This window comes from Otolemur garnettii, unplaced genomic scaffold (assembly GCF_000181295.1).
Source record: "Otolemur garnettii isolate 467f Iridium unplaced genomic scaffold, OtoGar3 scaffold00164, whole genome shotgun sequence".
Classification (NCBI taxonomy): Eukaryota; Metazoa; Chordata; class Mammalia; order Primates; family Galagidae; genus Otolemur; species Otolemur garnettii.
In genome coordinates, this window is record NW_003852559.1 from 1,575,377 (window position 1) to 1,597,209 (window position 21,833).

Here is a 21,833-nt window from a genome sequence, read left to right on the forward strand (position 1 = left end):
CTGTATTACATCCCTTTGTCAGAAAAGTGTGTCTACTATCTGTCCAAAATCCCTCCTGGCTTAATGTAAGTTCATTTCCTCCATGCATAACCTTTGTTGATATGAAGAACAGCTGCTTACCATCCTCTGTGTAATGTCTGCTCACAGGGCTCAGCCTTTGTATATCAAACTGAATTCTTGGCTGTTACAAGAGACTCGGGTAGAAAAACCTCATGTTTTGTTTGCGAAAGAGAATGGTGTGCACTCACTGGAATCACTGAACTATAACAGGGTGTTATTCATAAGTTGTTTTAAAATTGAGAATCAGGATCTGATTTAAATTCACGTATTTAAAATATTAGGCTGATCCCTGCTGTGGAATAACTTGAAATATATACTCTAGTACCATCAAGGTGAGCCTACGGCCACTAAGGGTAAAAGTTTATCTTACTAAGGGTGATAAGACTCACAAAGACCACTAAAACAAATAACCATCCCTCAAACATTAATTGCTGTCGTGATACTCAGAAGAACTGCAGGTAGTCTCAGAAATTCTTTCTAAACTGACACACCAAATATCTACAGAACACACACTGTGCCCTACTCACTGTGCCTTATTATACAGTGCTAATCTAGACAGGGTCTCAAGATGGCCTCTATGACTCCCACCCTAATGTGAACCCCTCTCCTTGTGTGAAGGCAAGACCTTGACTTGCTTCCAAAAAATAGAATATAGAATATGGCAAGGGTGATGGGATGTATGTGATTATATTACTTAAAAGATTATATACAGTTGTGTGGTATATAACGTTTTGGTCAACAACTGATTGCATATACTACAGTGGTTCCGTAAGATTATAATATCATATTTTTATTGTATTTTGTCTTTGTTTAGATGTGGTTAGATATATAACTATTTACCACCATGTTACAATTGCTTAAAGAATTCAGTGTGGAGGCTAGGAGCAATAGGCCATGCCATGTAATGTGAGTATGTAGGAAGCTAGACCATTTAAGTTTGTACAAGTACACTCTATGATGTTTTCATGACAAAAATGCCTAATGAGGCCTTTCTCAGAACTTACCCCTGTTGTGCTCAACTTACTGGAGTCTCTCTTCTTTACTGGCTTTGAGGTAGCTAGCAGCCACGTTGGGTTAACTCCATTTGGCAAAGAACTGCACTGTGGTTTCTAGAAGCTGAGAGCAGCCTCCAGCCAATAGCCTATAAAGGTCTCCAGCCAGCATCCAACAGTAAAGAGAATTCCTTAGTTCTACAATCACAAGAAAATGAATTCTGCCAATAGCTTGAGTGAAAATGGAAGTGGATCCTTCTCCGGTTGAACCTCAGTTAAAGACTATAGCTCTTGTTTGATTGTGATACCCCTCTGAGTAGAGGACCCAGTTAAACTAAGTTGGACTCCTGATTTGCAGAAGCTGGTAGAAGAGGAATGTGTGTTGCTTTAAGCCACTGAGATTGTGGTAATATGGTTAGACACCATGCCTCCATAACATTGTTGTTGTTTCTATACAGGTAACTGATTTCTCTTTCCTCCTAATAAGTCAGTGCTACTTCCAAATTGTGAACATATTCTCCTTTCTCTTCTAGAAACTACATTTAGATTTTAGGTGTACCTTTCATTCCCAATCAATGTCTATGTACATTTTAAGGTAATGGTTGAGGATAACTTTTTCTATACAAAGATCCATCTGTTCAAGCACTTTTTATTGAAAAAAATTTTTAAATGAATAACCGGCACCTTTGTTGAAAATCAATTGATTATACAAATATTTCTTAACTCTTCTTCATTTGTTCTTTTGCTCTATTTGACTAACCTTATGCAAATACCATACTGTCTTGATTATTGCAGCTTTATAGTCAATCTTGAAGTAGGTTCTCCAGTTTTATTCTCTTCCAAGATTGTTTTTGCCATTCTTGGTCTCTTGCATTTCCATAGAAAATCAGAATCTGATTTTTGTTTTACATGAAAGTGCCCACTGATACGATTTTGGAATGATATTGGTTGATTTGGAGAGAACTGGCATCATAATTATACGGAGTCCTCCAGCCAATGAACATAAGATACATTCATTTATTTATTTTTTATAGCTCTTTCAGCAATATTTTATAACTTTTAGTGTATATTTCTTACATATATTTTGTTAAATTTATCCCTAAGTCATGAATGTTTTTTACATTATTGCAAAGGATATGTTTTCTAATTGCTCATTTCCAGTTGTGTTAGGGTTGCCATAATGAAGTGACCCAGACTGGGGGGGTTGAATAACAGAAATTTATCTGGAGGCTGGAAGTCCAGGATCAAGGTGCCAGCAGGTTATTTCCTCTGAGGGGTTTCTCTGCGGCTGGCAATGGCTGCCCTCTTGCTGCTTCTGTACATGGTTGTCCCTCTGTGCAGGAGGATTTGGGGTGTCTCTTTTCGTGTGTGCAGATTTCTTCTTATAAAGGCATCCGTCAGAAAAAATAAATAAATAAAGGAAGGCATCCGTCAGATTGGATTGGGATCATTCACATGGCCTCATTTAACCTTAATTATCTCTTTACAAGCCCAAACTCTAGGTTAGAGCTTTACCGTTTGAATTTGGGGGAAACACACTTCAGCCCATAAATTAGTGTGCAGAAATACAGTTGACTTTTGCACACTGACCTTGCTAAGTCATCCAGTAACTCTTATAGCTGATTTGTACATTCCCTGGGGTGCCTTCATAGACACTCTTGTCCGAAAGCACAGGAAGTTTTACTGTTTCTTTTCTAATTTTAATGCTGGTGTGTTTCTTTTTTGTTTGTTTTCCATTTTTTATCTTATTGCTCTGGTTAAGACATGCACAATACTGAATAGACATGCTAAGGATAAGCTTTCGTATTCCAATCTTACGGGAAAAATTTTTTTTAATAGATACACTTTAGCAAATTGAAAAGTATGTTTCTATTCTTTGTTTGCCTGGATTTCTTTCTTTCTTCTTCTTCTTTTTTTTAAATCATGAATGAGTATTGAATTTTGTCAGATGGTTTTTCTCTGCATGAATTGACATGATTATTTATTTTTGTCAATACAGAGAGTTGCAATAAATTTTTGAATGTTAAACCAATAATATATTCTTGGTATAAATAAGTCAATGGATCTTATATTTTAAAAAATATTTGTATTTATTACTAGAGTCAGTTTGCTAATTTTTTAAAAAGAGTTTTATATTTCTATCATGACAGATACTGTTTTCTTAAATATCTGTGTCATGTTTGGTATCAGGGTTTTTCTGGCTTAATGAAAGTATTGTTTTTGGCTTAAATGTTTGATCAAATTCACCAGAAAAACTATTTAGGCCTGAAGTGTTCCTTGCAGGAAGGTTTCTTAAAATAATAAATTTGATGTGTTATTGAATTTTATTTCAATAGAATTCCTAATTTCATTTTGTGTCAGTTTCGGTTAGCTGTTATTTTAAAGGAACTTATCCATTTCATCAAAATTATTGAATTTATTGGCATAAAGTTGTTTAACGTACTTTTAATTTTATATTGTGTATTATAGGACTGCTGCAAAGGAACAGAAAATAATGAGTAGTATTTGAAAAAATAAAACCAAGGCAAAAACTCTTATAATTTGTGTTGTCTTTTTTGGAAAAGGGAATTTAATCATGTATGGTTTTTTCCCTGGCTGTATGACCCAAACCTTTAACAGTAGAGGTGGATAGCATACTAATAATGTGTTAGCGAGTTTCAATTTTATTCTAGTACAATGGAACTACAAAGAGGTCTGTCTTTATATTAAGTCTTTGCACAATTGTTGTAAGTAGCATGCACAGCATTTTTGAAGTTGTTTCCTGGAAGTGTTTATTATTACTTATTTTTCAACTCATTTCATAGTCAGATTTAGGTGCTTGGAGCAATCTTATTCCAAGTTAAACCATAAAATAATTGAGAAAATTGGGATAAAATGGAACTAGAAAACAAAAAGCTAAGGTAAGGACAGTTCAAAACATGGTTACCTTTAAATACTTCTAAGTTGCAGAAGGATTGTTACAAGTTTTATCTGAGCACCTGGGAGAGAAGAACTGTGTCAAACACCCCTGCCTTCTATTACCTATAATGTGTTCATTGGGTAATAGGCCTTCACTCTGTTGGGAGAATCCATGGATTGTCTTTGTTTGGAGCAATTTTTCAGAAAAGGTCAGGAGAGAAAGGACATTTGGATATTGCCCATTCTCCTAGTCCATTTGTACTGCTATAAAAGAATACTACAGACTGGGTAATTTATAAACAAGAGAAATTTATTTTTCACAGTTCTGGAGGCTACGGGCCAGCAGATCAATGCACCAGCAGATTCCTTGTCTGGTGAGGGCTGTTCTTGGCTTCGAAGATGGCAGCTTCTTCCTGCATCCCACCTACAGGTCAGCAATGTGCCCTCAATGGCATAAGGAATAGAAGGGGTCAACATGTCCCCACAAGCCCTTTTATAATGTAGCATTAATTCATTCATAAGGGCAGGATCCCCATGGTCTGATCACCTCTGAATGCCCCTCTTTCCCCCTTAATACTACTGAATTGAGGGTTAAGTTTGGAAACCTAACCCTCTTCCACATTTTGGAGGAGACATAAACATGCAGACCACCATACCTGTTTATTTAAGCAAACCAGAGCAAACAATTCAAGCCAGGCATTCACTCCATCTTTAGGCAGGTAAGTAAAGCTTTAAATTATAATTGACTTTCTTTGGGAGGAATGCATGGATTTCCACAGGGAAAAAAAGCACTAAGGACAAATTCTATAGTCATGGGCCATGTAAGAGATATAGGTTTTTCTGTCAATTGCAACAGACTGTATATACTATGGGGGGCCTGTAAGATTATAATACTGTATTTTTACTGTACTTTTTCTAGATTTAGATACATTTAGGTACACAAATACCATTGTTACAAATGACTATAATATGCAGTATAGTAACATTCTGTTCAGAATAGGCACCGTACAGAGTAGATGTGTTTTAGGTTATACTGATACTGGGATTTCATCTTCAGTAGGTCCTTGGTGTCAGGGATTTGAAGAATGAATCCACAGACCACAGATCAGTGGTAAGACAGGATTTATTTACAGAAAAGAGCACAAAAACACCAAAGCTCCCGGCAGAGAGAAACCAAGTGTGTGTGTGGGAAGTTCTCTCTCTCCCTCTCCGTCTCTCCAGGCTCTTTGTCCAGGGGTATATATATGGTTGCATGGGTCCTCTGTAGTTACATTTAGCTGGGACTGGGTAGCAAAGGAATGACACAGTCAGGTTCATTCCCAGGCCTGGGAAACCTACATGAAATTGACCAGGCCTAGGCAACTGTGGGTTCCCTCTTTAACCGCAAGTGTAAGCGGAGACCTACCCAACAGTTATCTAGCCCCTCTGGCTACGGTAGCCTCCTGCGGGGGGCGGGGGGGGGGCTTGCATACCTTCCAGCCCGCTGGTTCCTCTGCCGGCTGCCACCACGCCAACACTGCCAAGGCGGAGGCGGCAGGTCCACCCCTCAGCTCCACCCAGCTGGCAGGGGCGCCACCTGTCTTGTATCAATACCACTTAGGTTTGTTAAAGTGCATTCTGTGATGGTCCCACAAAGATGATGTTTCCACAATGACGAAATCACGTAAGGAGACATTTTCCAGAATGTATCACTGTCCTTGAGTAACCCATGATTATGTCATGAGTACTATAGCTACTATCATAGCAACAAATTAGTAGAGAATTATCATTTTAAAATCCAATATGATTTATCACTAGTTACTTCTCATTTTCTTACTGCCTTACTTTATCGGTTGTGGTAACTTGAATTTAACAGTAAAGTTTCAGAGAAATTGAAATTACAAAACGATAATTATTCAATGCAAGAAAGAAAGTGTTGCATTGACAATTAAAGACAATTTCTAAAGACTTTTTCTCAAGTCCCTATATTATCAATTTAATTACATATTTCTATGGAGTGAGGAAATGTCTTACAATTTGCCAAGAGTATTTTGACAGGAGTTTGTTAGAAGTAAGTATGTCAACTACATTATTTTTGGTTTGTCACTATTAATGGTGTCATTTAGACGTCGTGGAACATACAACTCCAGATTTAATTCTTCAAAAAAAATCAGGTCATTGCAGAATGCCTATTATAACTGCAAATTTGCGACAGGGAGATGAGGATAAGGACAAAGCAAAGAATGACACCAACCCCCCTCCTCTTAAGCACGAGAGGGCTAGGACAAAATAGGGTAGGAAGGCTGTGTGCCCTTTTTAACGGACTTTTTATTCCACTTTAATAAAAATGATGAATTAGTTTAAAATTGGTCCAACTCCATTGTACCCGGTATTGTTGGTGCTCTCAATTGTATAGAGATGTCATTGTTTTCTAACTTCACAAAGCACCCGTGATTATTTCAGTTTGCCTTTTCTCCTTTCCTAGAAAGTGTTTTTCCAGTTATGAAAAGAGGGAGTTTGATGCAATAGTTAAAGCCGCTTAATGTATAATTGTTATTGTTATCAAAGGAAGCCCGAATATGGCTTTGTTGGAAGTCACCCACCTATACCGCAAATTCGTCCCGGTGGCACACACCCCACCTCTCCCGCCCGGGCGTGGTCGGTGGCTGGAGCCCTTTAAGCCACTGCGCAGGCTGGGCTCCAAGGAAGGTCAGTCCCCATTCCTCCCGGACCTGAGCGTTGGGCCAGGGAAAACCGAGGTGGGACGGTCATTGTACTCCCAGGAACGAGGAAAAGCGCCCAGGATAGCACCACCTCTTCCTTTGGGTCAAACTTCACCCAGCTCCCGCCCGCTGGTCTTGGGATGGGTCCCGCACTTTATGACCTTTCCCTTCCTGCGGGACACTGAGAACACACCCTAGCGCTTCCCCAGAAGCCAGTTCAGTGCACAGCGCACCCCAGCGGCCGCGTGGCCACCTCCTAGTCGCCGCCACTTGGCTTCCGGAGAGCTGGCCAGTTGCGGTCGCCGCTGCCTCGGAACTGGGCGACTGGAGAGGCGGTGAGAGTCGGTCTCCGCCCGACCCTAGGGAGGGCGCAGGGCGGCAGCGCTCGGCCCCGCCCGCCACACCTGGGTGCCGAGAGGACCAGGAGGGTCGGGGCGGGGCAGGGGGCTGGCCTCGCGCCCAGGCAGCTTCTCCGAAAGCCGGCCCGAGTGGAGCAAAGCAAAAGGGGAGGGTCTCGAGGCAGAGTCCATTTACACGAGGGAGGGACCCCAGATGAGGTAGGAAACCAGAACCTGGGAGCCGCGGAGACGTGCCGCACCAACCATGGAGCGGGCTGGCCCCGACTTCGGGCGGCAGCAGCAGCAGCAGCAGCAGCAGCAGCAGCAGCAGTGGGACCAGGACTCGGTCGAAGCGTGGCTGGACGATCACTGGGACTTTACCTTCTCTTACTTTGTTAGAAAAGCCACCAGGTAAGAAGAGGACCCACGGAAGACCCGTCCGGGGCATGGAGCCTGACCTGGGGCTGATTTCTGTCCCACTATTTAAATTTCCCCTTCGTTTACCATTAAAGAACCCGTGTTCCCAGGCCCTTTGCTTTTTAAGTAGGTCTTCAGTCCTTCTACGGGGTAGCGACCTCGACTTTAAGCGAGGAGTCAAAAAACTCAAGTGTCAGATTCTAACTTGCTCAGAAAGTTCAAATGCAAAAATGTACTTGCCGAACCCCCAGCCCTATCCCCTTTGGTATTCCCGAGGAGCAGGATTATTTTCACACATCCAACGCTCACGGGCCTTCCTCAAGCTCCTCTCCACCCTCCTGGTCGCCTAAATCCTCCCAGCAAAACCGTAACAGTTATCGACCCCTTGCCTGCAGCTCCGGAAGCACCATTTCCAAGTCGGTCGCAGTGGCTCCGCTCCTCCCCCGTCCCCCCTCGCCCTGGCCCTGGCTGGGCGGGGAAGCCGGGGTAGGGACGAGACCACGAGGAAGCCCAAAGGCAGCAACATGCCGGAACCGTCCCAAAGTGAGTGCGGTCGCCTTTTGTCCCCTTCCAGTCCTCCGATTATCCCGCGCGTCTACTCTCATTCGCTTTTCCACCAAAGGCTGCACCACCTAAAGGACGGCTTTGGCGAAGGGTTCGCGGCGCGCACACAAAGGGAGCGGGGTAGGCGCGGCGGCGAGCGGACCCCGAGGGGTTGGCGGGTTCCGCGCGGCCGACGGAGACCCCAGAGGCCAGCTCTGCCTGGTCGGGAGCCAAGCGCCGCCGCGGAGGGCGGGAGCCTGTCCTTTTGGAGGCGGCTGCGCTTTAGGGCGCGCGTGGGAAACACTCGCTGGAGAGTTGGGAGGAATTGAGACAGGAGCTGAGGGATGAGAGGGTGGAGCGGAGAGTGCGTGGCGGGCGGGTCCCCTGAAGCCTGAAGAGTTGGTCGAAGCCGGGGCTCGAGCAAGGCTCCTACGCGAGGACTCGGGCTGACTCCAGGACGCACCCGCTTGGAGAGGGTCCCGAAGCCCACTGCCGCTGGCTCGGGGTCGCGGCCGCGAGGGTGACGCTCGCGGGGCGGTGATGGTGGAGGAGCCGGCCGGGGCTCGGCGGGGCGCTCCCCGCCAGGGGGCGGCGCTGCGCCGGGCGATCCGGCGGCGACGGGCGGCGGCGCGGCGGCCGGGGCCGTAGGGGAGCGGGCTCCGAGTCACCGACCTCACCTCACCTGGGCACGGCGTTGCCCTAGTGGAGCTTCCTGGAGTCCAGGATCAGCGGAGTTCGGAAACGAACTTCCCGGGGTTGCTATGTTGCCCTTTGGAGACAAAACGAGGTACTTCCTTCAGCATCCCCCACTTAGCACTTTCGCCTGGGGCGGGGGTGGCACGTTAGGGACCGGGTGCGGGGTCGCGGCAGCCTGGCGATGCCTCATTATACGTGGGCTTTGTCGTTCTTTACTTTCACATCTGTTACCTTGGGGGTCTTAGATTACACCCTTTTAATCCAATTTTTCTAAGGAACCTTCTAGTTGGTGTTGACTCGGTCACTTTCAGGGGTTTTCGACAGAAATGAAGGCTCAGGAACAAATCTTACCTCTTCTTTTTAATTACCCAGCCCTCCTTTTTAAGACCTCTTATCCGCTTTTGACTTCTTTCAAAATCCTAAATCTCCAAGTGGCCGGAGGATGGCCCTAGAAGTGGTTTCTTTTTAACTGCACTTTTATGCGAGTTGAGGATCAGGCACTTACCGCTGTTTAGGTTTAGAATTTTCAATTGCTGTGGTCCAGCTGTTTTCAGGGGTTACCTGCTACTCCAAGGCTGACTGTCCCCAGTTTCCCTTCACTCTTGGACATCCTCATCCTCCAGTGTTCATGAATTACCGCACACAGAATGGGGAGGAGGCCAGCAGGCTAGGCTGATTTTTAATTGTGTTGGAGGGTTCTTTATGCAGATGATTAACAGTTTAAAGAAAAAAGTTACTTATGTAATAAATGAGCATAATGTCCTTTTCTTTGTTCTTCCTTTTTCCTTTGAAGACATAAATTTGGGATGGTTCATTAATAGTTTTTGACCGTTTGTAGATAAAGAGTCCACTTCCAGAGTCTGCCAAAACTTTGAAAAGTGTAGCAACATTTGAGAAAATAAAGGGAAAGAGTTAAGTTACATTTTTTCCCATTACTTTTTCTCCCAAATAGCATACGATTAAAATCCCATTTCTTAAAATTGCCCTGTTAGTGAAATTGAGAGCATCTGAGATTCCAAAAGACTTTCAAAAAACTTTCTTGGTTAGGGCTTTTAAATTATAGTTGATGTTGGCAACAAACAGAACACTTTTTGTAATACATATGTGCGTATGTATATTCTTAGGAGTTTATGTGGAGTAAAGTTGGAAAGTGAAAGTGTGACATATTTAAGGGTAGTGCAGGCCTTTAATGTTAGGAGTTAGCAAGTGCTGAGATTTGTCAGTGTAAAAAATTGTAATCTTATAATTTGTGTGTAGCCAGAAGTCCTTCATGAAACAATATTCCAATTTGGCTTTCTGTTTGGTGGCATTAACTAGAAACTTAAGGATAAGAAATTGGACATTAGTTGATTATAAAATTGCCCAACTACTAATGTCAGTGTGTTGGACATTATTGTGGTAAAAATTTATTGCATTTTAGCCTTACAGCTAAACATTACATTACAGTCTTACAATTACTTTGTTTTTTCCCTTTTATTATATTTTTTAAGTGTGAAATAAATACTGTATGTGATTCAGGAAACCCACAAAACAGAATAATTCTGTAGAGGTGTGTGGCATGTATTAAGATTTAAAACACATTTAGATTCACTCAAGCTGACCCATCTGCATCAGTAACCAGGCTTGCTGATGGAACTATTTCTGTCTTTATTTATTGCTATTGGACATTTATGCATGCTTGTTTATCCTAGCCCCAGTCTGAATGATCTGATCCGATGGTAGTCATCGAACATAATGAAGGTTCTGGCATTCCTCAATTCTCAAAACACCTGGGAATTTTGTTTGACCTTAAAGCAGTTATGCTGCTATATTGCCCTGTTTCCTGTAACTGTCTTCAAATACAGAGCTAACTACTTTATTAAAAGGTATAGCTTGGAGCATAGAGATAGATGATTTTTGGTTGTTACAACCTGTTTATGTGAATTTTTGTCAATTGAACAATTCCTAACATAATCTATTGTCATAAAAATTAATTTGAGGCTGGTACGCTGCATCTGGAAACACCCCCCCCCCCCCACAATCCTAGACAGTTTGTAGTCCTACAGGCCTTGGGTACTGTGTTGACTGAGGGTTTTAAAAGTGCATGCATTTGCAAATGAAGCCTTCCTGGTGCTAATGCCACTTAACAGCTGTTGTTATTCTTGACAGCATATTAGAATAAAGTTACCTTTCATTAATAACTAATTAGCTGCGTGATTGTGGGTGATGTTTTAAGCCATTTAGTATCGTAGGGGTGACATGATTGACTTTTTATTGCTTTGTTTTGTACTAGGCAAAAGCTTGAGAATATTTGGCGTATACTGGAAATAGATATTAAGCGAGGACAAGTTTTTATGGCAGCTTGGATCAAAGTCCAGAAACAGAAGTTTAACATTCCCATGTAGCTTTCTATGATAGACTTTTTATTCAACACTGGAAAGCCGTGCTGAATTAATTGAGGTTCCAGGTCCCGGGTGTGGGATTCTTTCTTTTTTTCTTTTCTCATTTCTAAAAGCTGTCGCGTTTTTGATCTACATTAAAATCAGATTATGGATCTAAAATACATATTGCTACCCCATTTAAAAAAATTATTCTTTTTATAATTACAGAGGAATGTAAACTGTATTGTAACTTTCAGACACATGATTTGTTGAGCCTGTTTTGTTGGGTAGTTGGTAGTGTCGAAGAAATAAAACATACTGGGCACTGACCCTTTCTGACGTTGATAACATTTATCATATTTTCATGATGGTAATTTTTGGCATAGTAATGGCCTACTTTCCCCCCTTGTATTGTTCATAACCAGAGTCCAGATAGCTAAGCTGCCTTTTAGCACCCTAGACTCTTGTGGAGTCTTTTTGCCTGGAAGAATCCAAGGGAGCCCCTGAATGATGTTAATTCATTGCCTTTCTATCTCCAATTTTTTCAAAGTTTCAAATTTCAAATTTGGGCCCATTTTAGGGCCTAAATTGCTTGATGATGATTCCTAAAAAACGTGGCAGCAGTAATGCAATGGCAATGAGTATGGATGGATAGCTTAAAATACATTGATTTTGCTGAGTATAACAGACTTAAATAGGTTTGTAAAATTTGGTATAAGTTCTTGAGTTTGTGATCTGAAGATCGTAGAAAATGGCTGCATTTTCATGAGATCATGGCCTTGGAATCTCAAAATTGGGAATTTTTTTAGTATTTTCAATATGCTATGTCACAGAATTTCCTTTTAAAATAATTTGGCCTAAATAAATGATTTGAGTCTGATCTCGAATATCGTTTCTTTTAAAATATTTGAAACTCCTTTCAAGTTGTATAGGTACCTTCACCCTTATCTTATTATAGAGAATGTGTCTTACCATCAGCCATCACTTTCTCTAGATTTGAAAGCATGAATTAAGTTAGAACTTTCCTTGAACTGCTGGAAAGATCTTTTTTTTTTTGAGACAGAGGGTCACTATGTCAGAGTAGTGAGTCCCTTAGGTAGAGTGCGGTAGTGTCACAGCTCACAGCAACCTCGATTGGGCTTAAACCTTGGGCGTAAGCGATTCTCTTGCCTCAACCTCCCAAGTAGCTGGGACAGCAGGGATCTGCCACAATGCCCAGCTATTTTTTTTGTTATTGTTGTCATTGTTGTTTAGCAGGCCCTAGCCAGGTTCGAAGCCACTAGTCCTGGTGCATGTTGCTGGCACCCTAACACTGAGCTACGGGCTCCAAGCCTGGAAAGATTTCTTTTGTAATTGAAAAACTAAACAGAATTGTGTGGTATTTATTAGTTTATCCCCATAGCAGGCTTCAACCTGATTATCTATTAAACCCACAACTCCGTGTTGAGTTGCATTTGTTTTTTGTTCTCTAAGTTGATTGGAGGATGCAAACCTCTTCCTTGGATATGCCTTCGGCAAAGACTGTCAGACAATTAAATAAATCAATGAGTTGATTGATAGCAAAGGGTTGAAAAATAACTAATTTTCTGAATTTAGGATGCAGACTTTGCAGGACTTCCTATGAAATTAGTTTAGCTGCACAGATGTAGATTCAGTTCACCAGTGTTATAGCTGATGGACGTAGCTTGGAAATATCTGTTGCATCATATTCCCAGGAAAGACTGCTTGTGAGCTACATACCTAGGAGTAAAAATTGAAGAAAGTCTTTCTACATGCATTATTCATTTGATATTTAGCTCTGTAATCTTGTTTACTGACTTCATATTCTCATTTTATTTTGAATTATTTTTGTTTTTACAATATAAGTGCTTTATTCATTTTCTCTGAATGGTAGGAATTTATATTTACTGCCAACAACATGTTTATAGCAGGTAAAGCAAACAGAGTGTTATGTTTATATGAATTATTTTGATAAATACTCTAAAACGTTTTTTAAAGCCTTGAGAGATATTTTTTTCTGGCTTTTGGTCTGCAGTGAATAGAGTTTTTAAAAGTCCTGTGTTCCATTGTTAACTTCTTTATCCTTCAGGAGAGTGAGGACTTTTCCCCCTGATTCTCAATTGTAAAGTAAAATCAACTTTTTGCAAATTATCTTCTTTGAATAATTTTATTAGGTCTAAACTTAGGAGAAAAAAAGATCTACATTTATTATCACACCCCTAGTGACAATTATAAAAATTAAGAATCATCTTCTCTGCTCACTGCTGAATACCTATGCTGAAGATATAAGAGAGTAGATCCTGATCTTTTGAGCTGATGCAGTAATTGAAACACAAACACACATGGTCATTGAACTTTAGAGTTACAGGGGATCTACATGTATAATCCAGTTTCTCAAGTTTACGTAATGTATCACCCTTTTTTTTTAGAGGGGGATGTTCTCATTGATCCCAGGATATTAGAAAACTTTTGATTGCAACTGACAGAAATCCATCTTGAACCCATCTAGAATTGACTCACAAGATGAAATGGCCTGGGGATTGGTTTAATTGTGAATTCAGCTAAAGAAATTATCTTTTTAAGATTCTGTCTGTGTGTCCGTATCTATGTATGTATCTGTCCTTCTAGTCTGTCTTTTTACTTACTCTTCCCTGCTTCCATCCATCTATCCATCCACGTACCCATCTGTCCATCTATCTTTTGGCCCTGTGCTGTGTTGGCTTTATTTTCTTGCAAGCTTTCTTCACGTGCTGGAAGTTTATTCTTGGTAAGTATGTGTGAATCTTAAACTTTTAGAATCACAGAGGAACCTAATCTTATTCATACCAGTACTCCCCCAATTACCCTGGCCTTACTTGGGTCATGTACCTGCTCTGGACTAATCATTGTATCCAAGCAAGTAGGGTTATCTGACTACTTTATTGCGACCGGATAGCCCGTAATGTGATATGCCACTGAATTACGAGAATTCCCAAAAGAAAGTGATGTGGGCAGATCTTGGAGTTCCAGATGTCTACTATACCTAGTGTTGACTTCTTTTACCTTAATGTTGGTTAAATACAGAATTCTTAAAAGTAAAATAAACAAAAGTAGATATAATTTAGTCATAGGTACAACATTTAGGCAACTGTAATGCCAAAATACATTTTAAGTTAATTATGAACAAAATGATGAAACTACAGTCAAATGCAAATTGACAGCATTTATTAAATCACCCTTGCAAAGTAAATATGGCCCTAACTGCTTGATGAACAATCTGGTGAGGTCAGCTGGCCTTTGCTACAGTTACCTTGTGATGACTCAGTCCTCCCACTGGGTCTCTGAACAGTCATGAAACTTTTATTCCTATAGCACAGCTTAGTAGCTTTCAGTTTTTACTTTGTATAAAAAGCATGTACACATGTTAAATTTACCTCTTTTATTTTCTCATTAACACAAACATAAACCTGTGAACTAAAAGGGCAGGGCCATACCTCGTTATAAGTCCTCCCTGTGATTTAAAGCAGATGTCTTTCACCTTTTTTGTTTTAATTATGATCACCATGAAGACATGAAATTAAAACATTTTTTTACAGAAAATGTACAAATCTCCAAAACATACTTACTTGGTTTGAATTCTCAGGCCTTCTCAGAGCTTGTCATGAGAAACACCAATCTAGTTCAGCCTCTCCCATCTCCAGACTGCAAAACAAATCAATTTACATATTTACTGCATAGATTTCAGTTATTATGTTTTCTTTTAGATGACGTGTTAGGTTTTTTTTTAAGCAACATCTTTTAGACCATGGGATTGTGAATACATGGAAAATTACTAAACGTACATCCCTTCCAACTCTCAGTCGAATTTGAATGTAAAACCATATGAAGCAATGCTGTATTTTATTTATATTTGGTTTCAGTAAGCTTCTCAGATGTTTTCATAGCTGGAGAAAACTTGGAAATACTAAATAAGTTTAGGCAGAGGATTTATTTCCTTACCATGCCAGAGCTAAGTGTTACTCATTGTAACATCAGAGTAGAGATTCCTAGAGGAGAGGATATCACTGGGAGGTGCCCCACATCTCTTGTTTTGTTTAATACTTCATTACAGTTGGTTAATCTTTCATTTATCTAAACCAGTGCCTCTTAAAAAAGGATGTTGGCATTTGGTGGGGGTCTTTTTCTTTTTGTTTGAGAGGCTGTCCAGAGCATTGCAGGAGTGTCAACATCCTTGAACTCAAGGGACTAAATGCCAGGATCACCCTCAATTGGGACAGCATATCTGTCCTATGCATTTCCAAGTGGCCCTGAAGGATGGGCACCACAGCTTGGTTGGAAGCCACTCTTCTGAACCCTTTAAAATTTATTTCTATTTATGGTGGCCAATGGTCCTAAATGGCATAGTCTTAGGCTTCAACCTCAGAACCATCTTTCTAAGAGGGTAACTTAGGGTACATTATTTACACTCTCTGTAAAATGGAAGTAATAGCTTTTGCCTCATAGGTTTAAGATAATTAAAGGAAATAATACATTTTTTACAAGTAGTGATTTTCAGTAGTTTACCATTTTCCTTTAAAAATCATCAGCATCTTAAATATGATCACACAGTTTGTTAGTCATTCCCTTATTCTGGTAGATGGGAATTAGGATGACAGGGTAGCGATTTTACAGGCTTTAAGTGTCTTTTTCATTTTCCTAGATGAAATTTTATAAATGATTTGAGCAGACCTTTTATTAAGGGGATTGTATTAAAAAGTTCTGAAAAAGGCATTAAAGTGGGAGCTTGGACTCCCAAATTTTATTCCCAGCTTTGCTATAATTAACTCCATGACTGGCAGAAGTTAATAAACCTCAGCTTTAAGACGGAAGGTGAGAGGGAGCTGCGAATCAAGGCTGAGAGAGATTCATACGTGAGTGTAAAAGTCTTTTTCAGCTCTAAGAGTTCTTAGAGAGAGAGAACAGTTATCTATTAACTTCTCAGATTGAATAGTTCGTTCTTTTAAGTAGTATTTTTCCAAATTTGAGTGGTAGATCCAGGTCAAATTATGCAAACAATGTAACTGAAACAGTATAAAATAATGATCCAAGAGCAGGAAAAATAGCCAACATTATTTTCTCATGAATTATTTTTGTGCTTTTCCTGCAGGTATTTTTAACAGATTTCCATACAAACTATCAACCATCCTTCCAATCAGAAATTTCAGTATGCTTTTTGTAATTCAGATTAATTCACATGACCGATGAAAAAAGAACATTGAAAACAAAGAAAAAAGGATGACATTTTAATAATTGACTTATAAACATGAAAATTCATCCTGCAAATTTCCTCCCAAAGTTACTGCTTAAGGGACTTGCTATATATATATGGCCATCCCGGAGGCCCAGGGGTGCATCAACCTACTTTTAGAATTTCCTCAAGTGAGCTCCCTTGGATAAGAACAAAAACAGCCAACTTTAATCCCCCAATTGCTTATAGCTGAATGTTAAAAGCATTGTTTTATCAAATGTTAAAACTATACTCTAGTTGAGAATTATGGTTCTTGTAAAATATTATTGTGGTTTCATTCAGAGGTAATTATTGCATTATTTTTTTTCACATTTGTTCTCCAATAGTTTTATCTTTTATTTTGGAAAAAAAAAGTCCCTAAATCTATAACTTATTTTTGGAAAAAAAGAATTTCTGAGCAGTAATGGAGGAGTCATTTATTTTTCTCAGTTAAATCTTGAGCTCCTAATCTTAAAATAGAATTCAGAAAATTACATCATCAGGAAGTGCAGTTATTGATCTAGAGAGTTTTTTTTAGTTTTAATTTGAAAAAATACTAACATTAATACAATTTTTTTTGTTCTATTGGAAAGTTAGTGCTTTTGAATTAGGGGATAAAAAGAAGCAATAGCTAACGTCTAGTCATTCTGTGTAAATATATTGAATCAATTCTCTGTAAGCAAAAAATCATTTAAAAAATATACTGCATTTCATGTTCAATAACTGTCATGTATTAAACACTGTGTCTAACTTGGGCTGTCATTTATAGGCATCATTTCTTCTAATTTTGTTAAGAACCACATGAAGTAGATGCTATGATCTCTGCTTTACAGAGAGAGTAAATGATGTGCCTAAGGTCATATTCTTAGAAAGAGGTGGTTCTGGAGTGGAAGCCTAAGTCTGTCTCATCTAGGGTCCTTAACCACCATGCCAGGTACAGTATTAACGGAGGCAAAGCAGTCTCATAGCATTAATGTCATGAGGCTTCTGAGGAGGAGGTTAAAGCATCTTCTAGGGCCTATTTATGTTCAAGCACATTACTTAATGAGGTGCCTAGAGACTTTGCCCAAGTGAGTTTAGTTTCCATGTATAACTTTTGAGTAGAAAAATTGGGAAATCTCAAATGACATTTTAAAATAGAGTGGCTGAAAATTTAGGTACTAGGCCATTACAATTATATTTTTAGTTTTAGAACACAAATACCCCAAGTACAGTATATTTTCAAAGAATTTTTATCCTTTGACACCTTATTTTAGGGAAGAGTGCAAAACATAACGAAACCAGTTGCTCTAAAAGTGGATTTCATCTAACTATATTTTTTAATATATCAAAATTTTACTTTGCCTTGTAAATTTTTCTTCTCTTTTTCGTACTTTTCTAGAAGCCAAGAAATAGCCTATAAATCCTAGACAAAATAATTATTTTTCCATTTCCAGACATCTGGAATATTGAATACGTTTTTTAAGGCATTTCTGTCTTTGTAAAGAGTCATTTTGTATGATGAGTGAGCCACTCCAATTTGGTAGAAAGTGAAGTTATGACTGCACGAGACCCTGGTTGTCACAGGCATTTGACTTTGTGTGCTTGTGTGTGCTGTGTGTGTCCCTGTCCCTTCTTCTAATCATATTTGACATGCGGTGTGGGAGCTGCGTCCTATCAATAGGTTTGCATTTCCTCTTTAATATTTCTAGGTAGTAGTCATTTGTAGAAGCTGTGACTTGTCTGTATTAGTGGAAAATTTCTAAAACATGTGATTCTATAAGTTGTGATTTTCTTTCCTCTGATAGGATTTTAATAATCTTAAGTGAAAATGAGGTGTTAGAAAGGGGGGAAGTTTTGATTCTTCTCAGAGTTATGTGCAGTACAGTGACCATTCTTCTTTCCTTTTTTTTTTTTTTTTTTGCAGTTTTTGACTGGGGCTGGGTTTGAACCCGTCATCTCCAGTATATGGGGCCAGCGCCCTACTCCTTGAGCCATAGGCACCACCCATGACCGTTCATTTTTTTTCAATGAATATTACTGATCAGTTTATAACATTTTTAGAGACTATGAGATGAAATATACCCAATATACAAAACTTAAACTTATATAAATAGCCATATAAGAGGTATTACAGTACTAATTTGACATTATGTAATCATTAAGTTAATTGAGTCTCTTATTTTAAGAATGCTGCAGTTTTTGTGTACTTTAAAAATAACGAAGGGTGGCACCTGTAGCTCAAAGGAGTAGGGCACGGGCCCCATATACCGGAGGTGGGAGGTTCAAACCTGGCCCCGGCCAAAAAAAAACGAGCTCAGGGGTTGTATAGATGAAATATATGGCATTTTATTTCTGCCACTTGTGTAATTTTGATAAACTCTGTTAAAAATCATTGTAAAAATTGATAACAATTCACTTCTAAGCATCCTACCTCCAAAAATTCTTTGTTTTTTTTTTTTTATCATTCACAAATGGATTTATTTATTCACTGTGTTACTAAAGACCCCAAATATCTGACACTGGAAATGTCAACTCTAGTATTTTGCTGTAGCAGCTGCTGGAAGTAGGCTGGTGTGTGAACTCATTAGCTCTGCTAGGTGCCCCACTTACATTATAACCTCATCTGGAAGGATGTAGTGCTAGTGGTGCTATAAAGAAGCTTTGTGAAATCAAGATATGCTAGATCTTATTCTTAAAGACACCGATACGTCTACTATTACATGTTATATATCATTGTATTATTACTGCATGAGAAGTTTCAGCTGCCTTAGGAGTCTTTCCTAAAGGAGACTATTAGGACAATGAGCCTCTGATTTGATTCATTGTTTAAAAATAGTTGAGATTTGAGATTTAAGTCACATCTATGACAAGGACTCATGGTAGGTTTTTGACAAATTCCATTTGATTTTATTTATACCATCTAACTAATATGAATCTTTTGGGTTCTTTGTGTGGTTTTGGGGGGGTCCTACGTGGGAAAGGGTGCGTTAGTGAGCCCTAAGCATCACCTGTGGTCTGTAAGGGTTTGCAACCACAGGTGGTGGATTGATGCCCAACTGTGATTTTTAGTATCCTCCAATGTATCTCCACTTTCCTTAAGACATATTGTTAAAAGTTGAAAAACAAAATTAAATGTATCCCTTTTTAAAAGCGTGTATCATACAACTCATTTATGAGGGAAGAAATTTTTGGTGTCATAAAATAAGATAGGAAATAAGTGGCTGGAGGATAATAAAACAGATTTTGGTGAGGAGATGGAAAGATTTGGATGGAATGTTAAACTTCAGGAATTTGTTCATCGATTACAAGTTCTTGGCATCAATTTTCATTGCATTTCCCTTGACCATGGCTTTCTTTCAAGTGTCAAGGGCCTGTTGTCTTTCATTAACCGCCTCGTAAAAGTTAAATCAGCTAAAAGTCTTCGAGAGGGCCACCCTGTTTCTGATTGCTCCCAGGTTTCCAGGGAGGTCAGCAAGGACACACTTACACAAGAAAGTGCAGAGGCTGAATTATTAGTGCTCCTGGCAAAGGGTAAAACGCTTCAGTGGAATTTGGGTCTGTTTTGTTCTGTTTGCTCAGATGGCTATGATGCACTTTAAACTCTTGTACTTCTTTTTCTTTTTTAAACTTAGTGAGATTCTGTAAAGAATGGCATTCTGGAATAAAAGTGTCTGCTTTGGCAAAGGACTCTGAGTGTTCGTGGTGCCTGTCATGACCTTTATCCGAACCCTGTGAGGCCTCCTCTGCCTGTAGGCTTGTGTCACCAGGAACACAACCTTTTTGCCCTTGTCTTTTTCTCTTGGCTGAACTTTATGAGGACATGAACAGCCACTGCTCCTGACCCTGCCCTTCATCTCATTGGGATGAATACTAAGCATAGAAAAATCTTAGACCTGTGGAAGGAATTTTGAAATGATTCTGCATGGGTTTTCTAATAGGACCTGTACATCAATCCTGTGTGGTCAGTAAAGGAGTCAAGAGGTTTGTTTCTATTAAAAAATGAGGAAGTTGAGGGGCAAAAAGAGGTTGAGTTGACTGACCCAAAGAACACCTCTTGTTCTGTTGATAATGTAAGCTGTTGTGAGGGTCTTAATGGCCTGTTAATGCAACACACAGGTTTTACCACTGTAGAACTTGAACTCTAGGGAAGTTGTGATTGGTCAGCATTATGTCTGAGTAGTGTTGGTACTAAAATCATCTCTTGACTGCTAGTTTGGTATTCTTACCTTTGTACTCTGTTGAATTAGTCCCTTACATTTCATAAAGAGGTCAGAGCTGGTGGTATTTTCCTGTTTTATGGAGGATAAAATAGAAACTTGGAGGAAGAAAATGATAAAGCACTAGTCACATATCCTGTTCATAGCAACTGCTTAGAACCCAGGATTGATGGCTGAGAACTCAACCTCTCCATGCTTCTTAATCCCACAAATTTTTAGCAATTACAAAATCTTCCTTTTGTAAGTAGACTGCTGTTTGTTTTGTCCCTATAAAAATATATGGATAGTTTTGAGAGCAGAATAAAAGAACTTGATTTAAGGAAGAATTTTATGCCATTATTTCTGAGAGCTTCAAAAGGTGCAGTTGTCATACACAAGATCACAGTCCTTTGTATTCTTTCAGTGATAAAATTAGTGATTTGATAGCCAGGAGCACTTTGGTATGCATAGAACCTACCTTTTCTTTGTTGTCTATCCACCAACAATTTCAGTTAAGAAGAACAATATAGAGTGACCAGAGTGGCCATGTAAAATACAGGACACCCAGTTAAATTTGAGTTTCAAATACTACTTATACTAAACAATTATTCTTTGCGTATCTGAAACTCAGGTGTAGCGAGGTATCTTGTGTTTTTATTTTCTAAATCTAGCAACTCTAAGAATGACGCTTTCTCAGACACATTTATTATATGTTCTTTTCACTGCATTGCTGAAAAGAACATATTTACTTTATAACTACTGAAGCAAAAACATTATTTCAATCCTTTGCTTTGAAATAATGTGATATGGTGATATAGTGTGCCATCCTTTTATGATCTGAAGTAAAGGATTAAGTTAGAGAATGTGTTATTGTAAGTGATCATATTCTCTTTGCTTTCTCTGCTTGAATTTGATTTTGGCTTTGAGAGTCAACTAGATGACATGGGATGCCTTCTTCATGGCAAGATTGATGATGTGGGAACTTCTTATAGCTCAAGATACCTAGAAAACCTGAATTTGATTCCTGGTTTTGCCACCAAATAGTAGAATGGCTTTGGTTCGGCCATTTAATTTAGCTTCCTGTTTTAGAAAGTAGGATTGTTAATGCCTACCTCACGAGGTTTAAACAAAATGATATGTGGGTTTATTTTTTTCACTATCACTAATATATGTATTTTCAAAAAATCGCTTAGAATCAAGAAAGAGAAGAGAAAATAGAGATACTATCCTAGGCCTTAGGATTTGCCCTGTTAGAACTATCATCTAGGTTTCTTGAATCTCATCTGCTGCTTCTTATCCTTGTATTGGACATAGCCACACTCACCTTTTTCTATCTTTTTTTGTGTACATGTATACTAGCTTTGTGTGCTGGCCTGTCGATATGGAAAAAAGGCAGTAAAAAGG

At 39.4% G+C, this 21,833-nt stretch overlaps 1 protein-coding gene across 1 annotated transcript in view; it reads left to right on the forward strand.

Annotated features, from left to right (window-relative positions):
• Positions 1 to 7,134: 7,134 nt before the first annotated feature.
• Positions 7,135 to 21,833, forward strand: part of PDE5A (phosphodiesterase 5A) — a 129,813-nt gene continuing 115,114 nt past the window's right edge. The window contains exon 1 of the mRNA XM_003800072.3: positions 7,135 to 7,401. Within this exon, the coding sequence (XP_003800120.1) occupies positions 7,256 to 7,401 (146 nt within the window). The 5' untranslated portion in view covers positions 7,135 to 7,255. The remainder of the gene's footprint in view (positions 7,402 to 21,833) is intronic.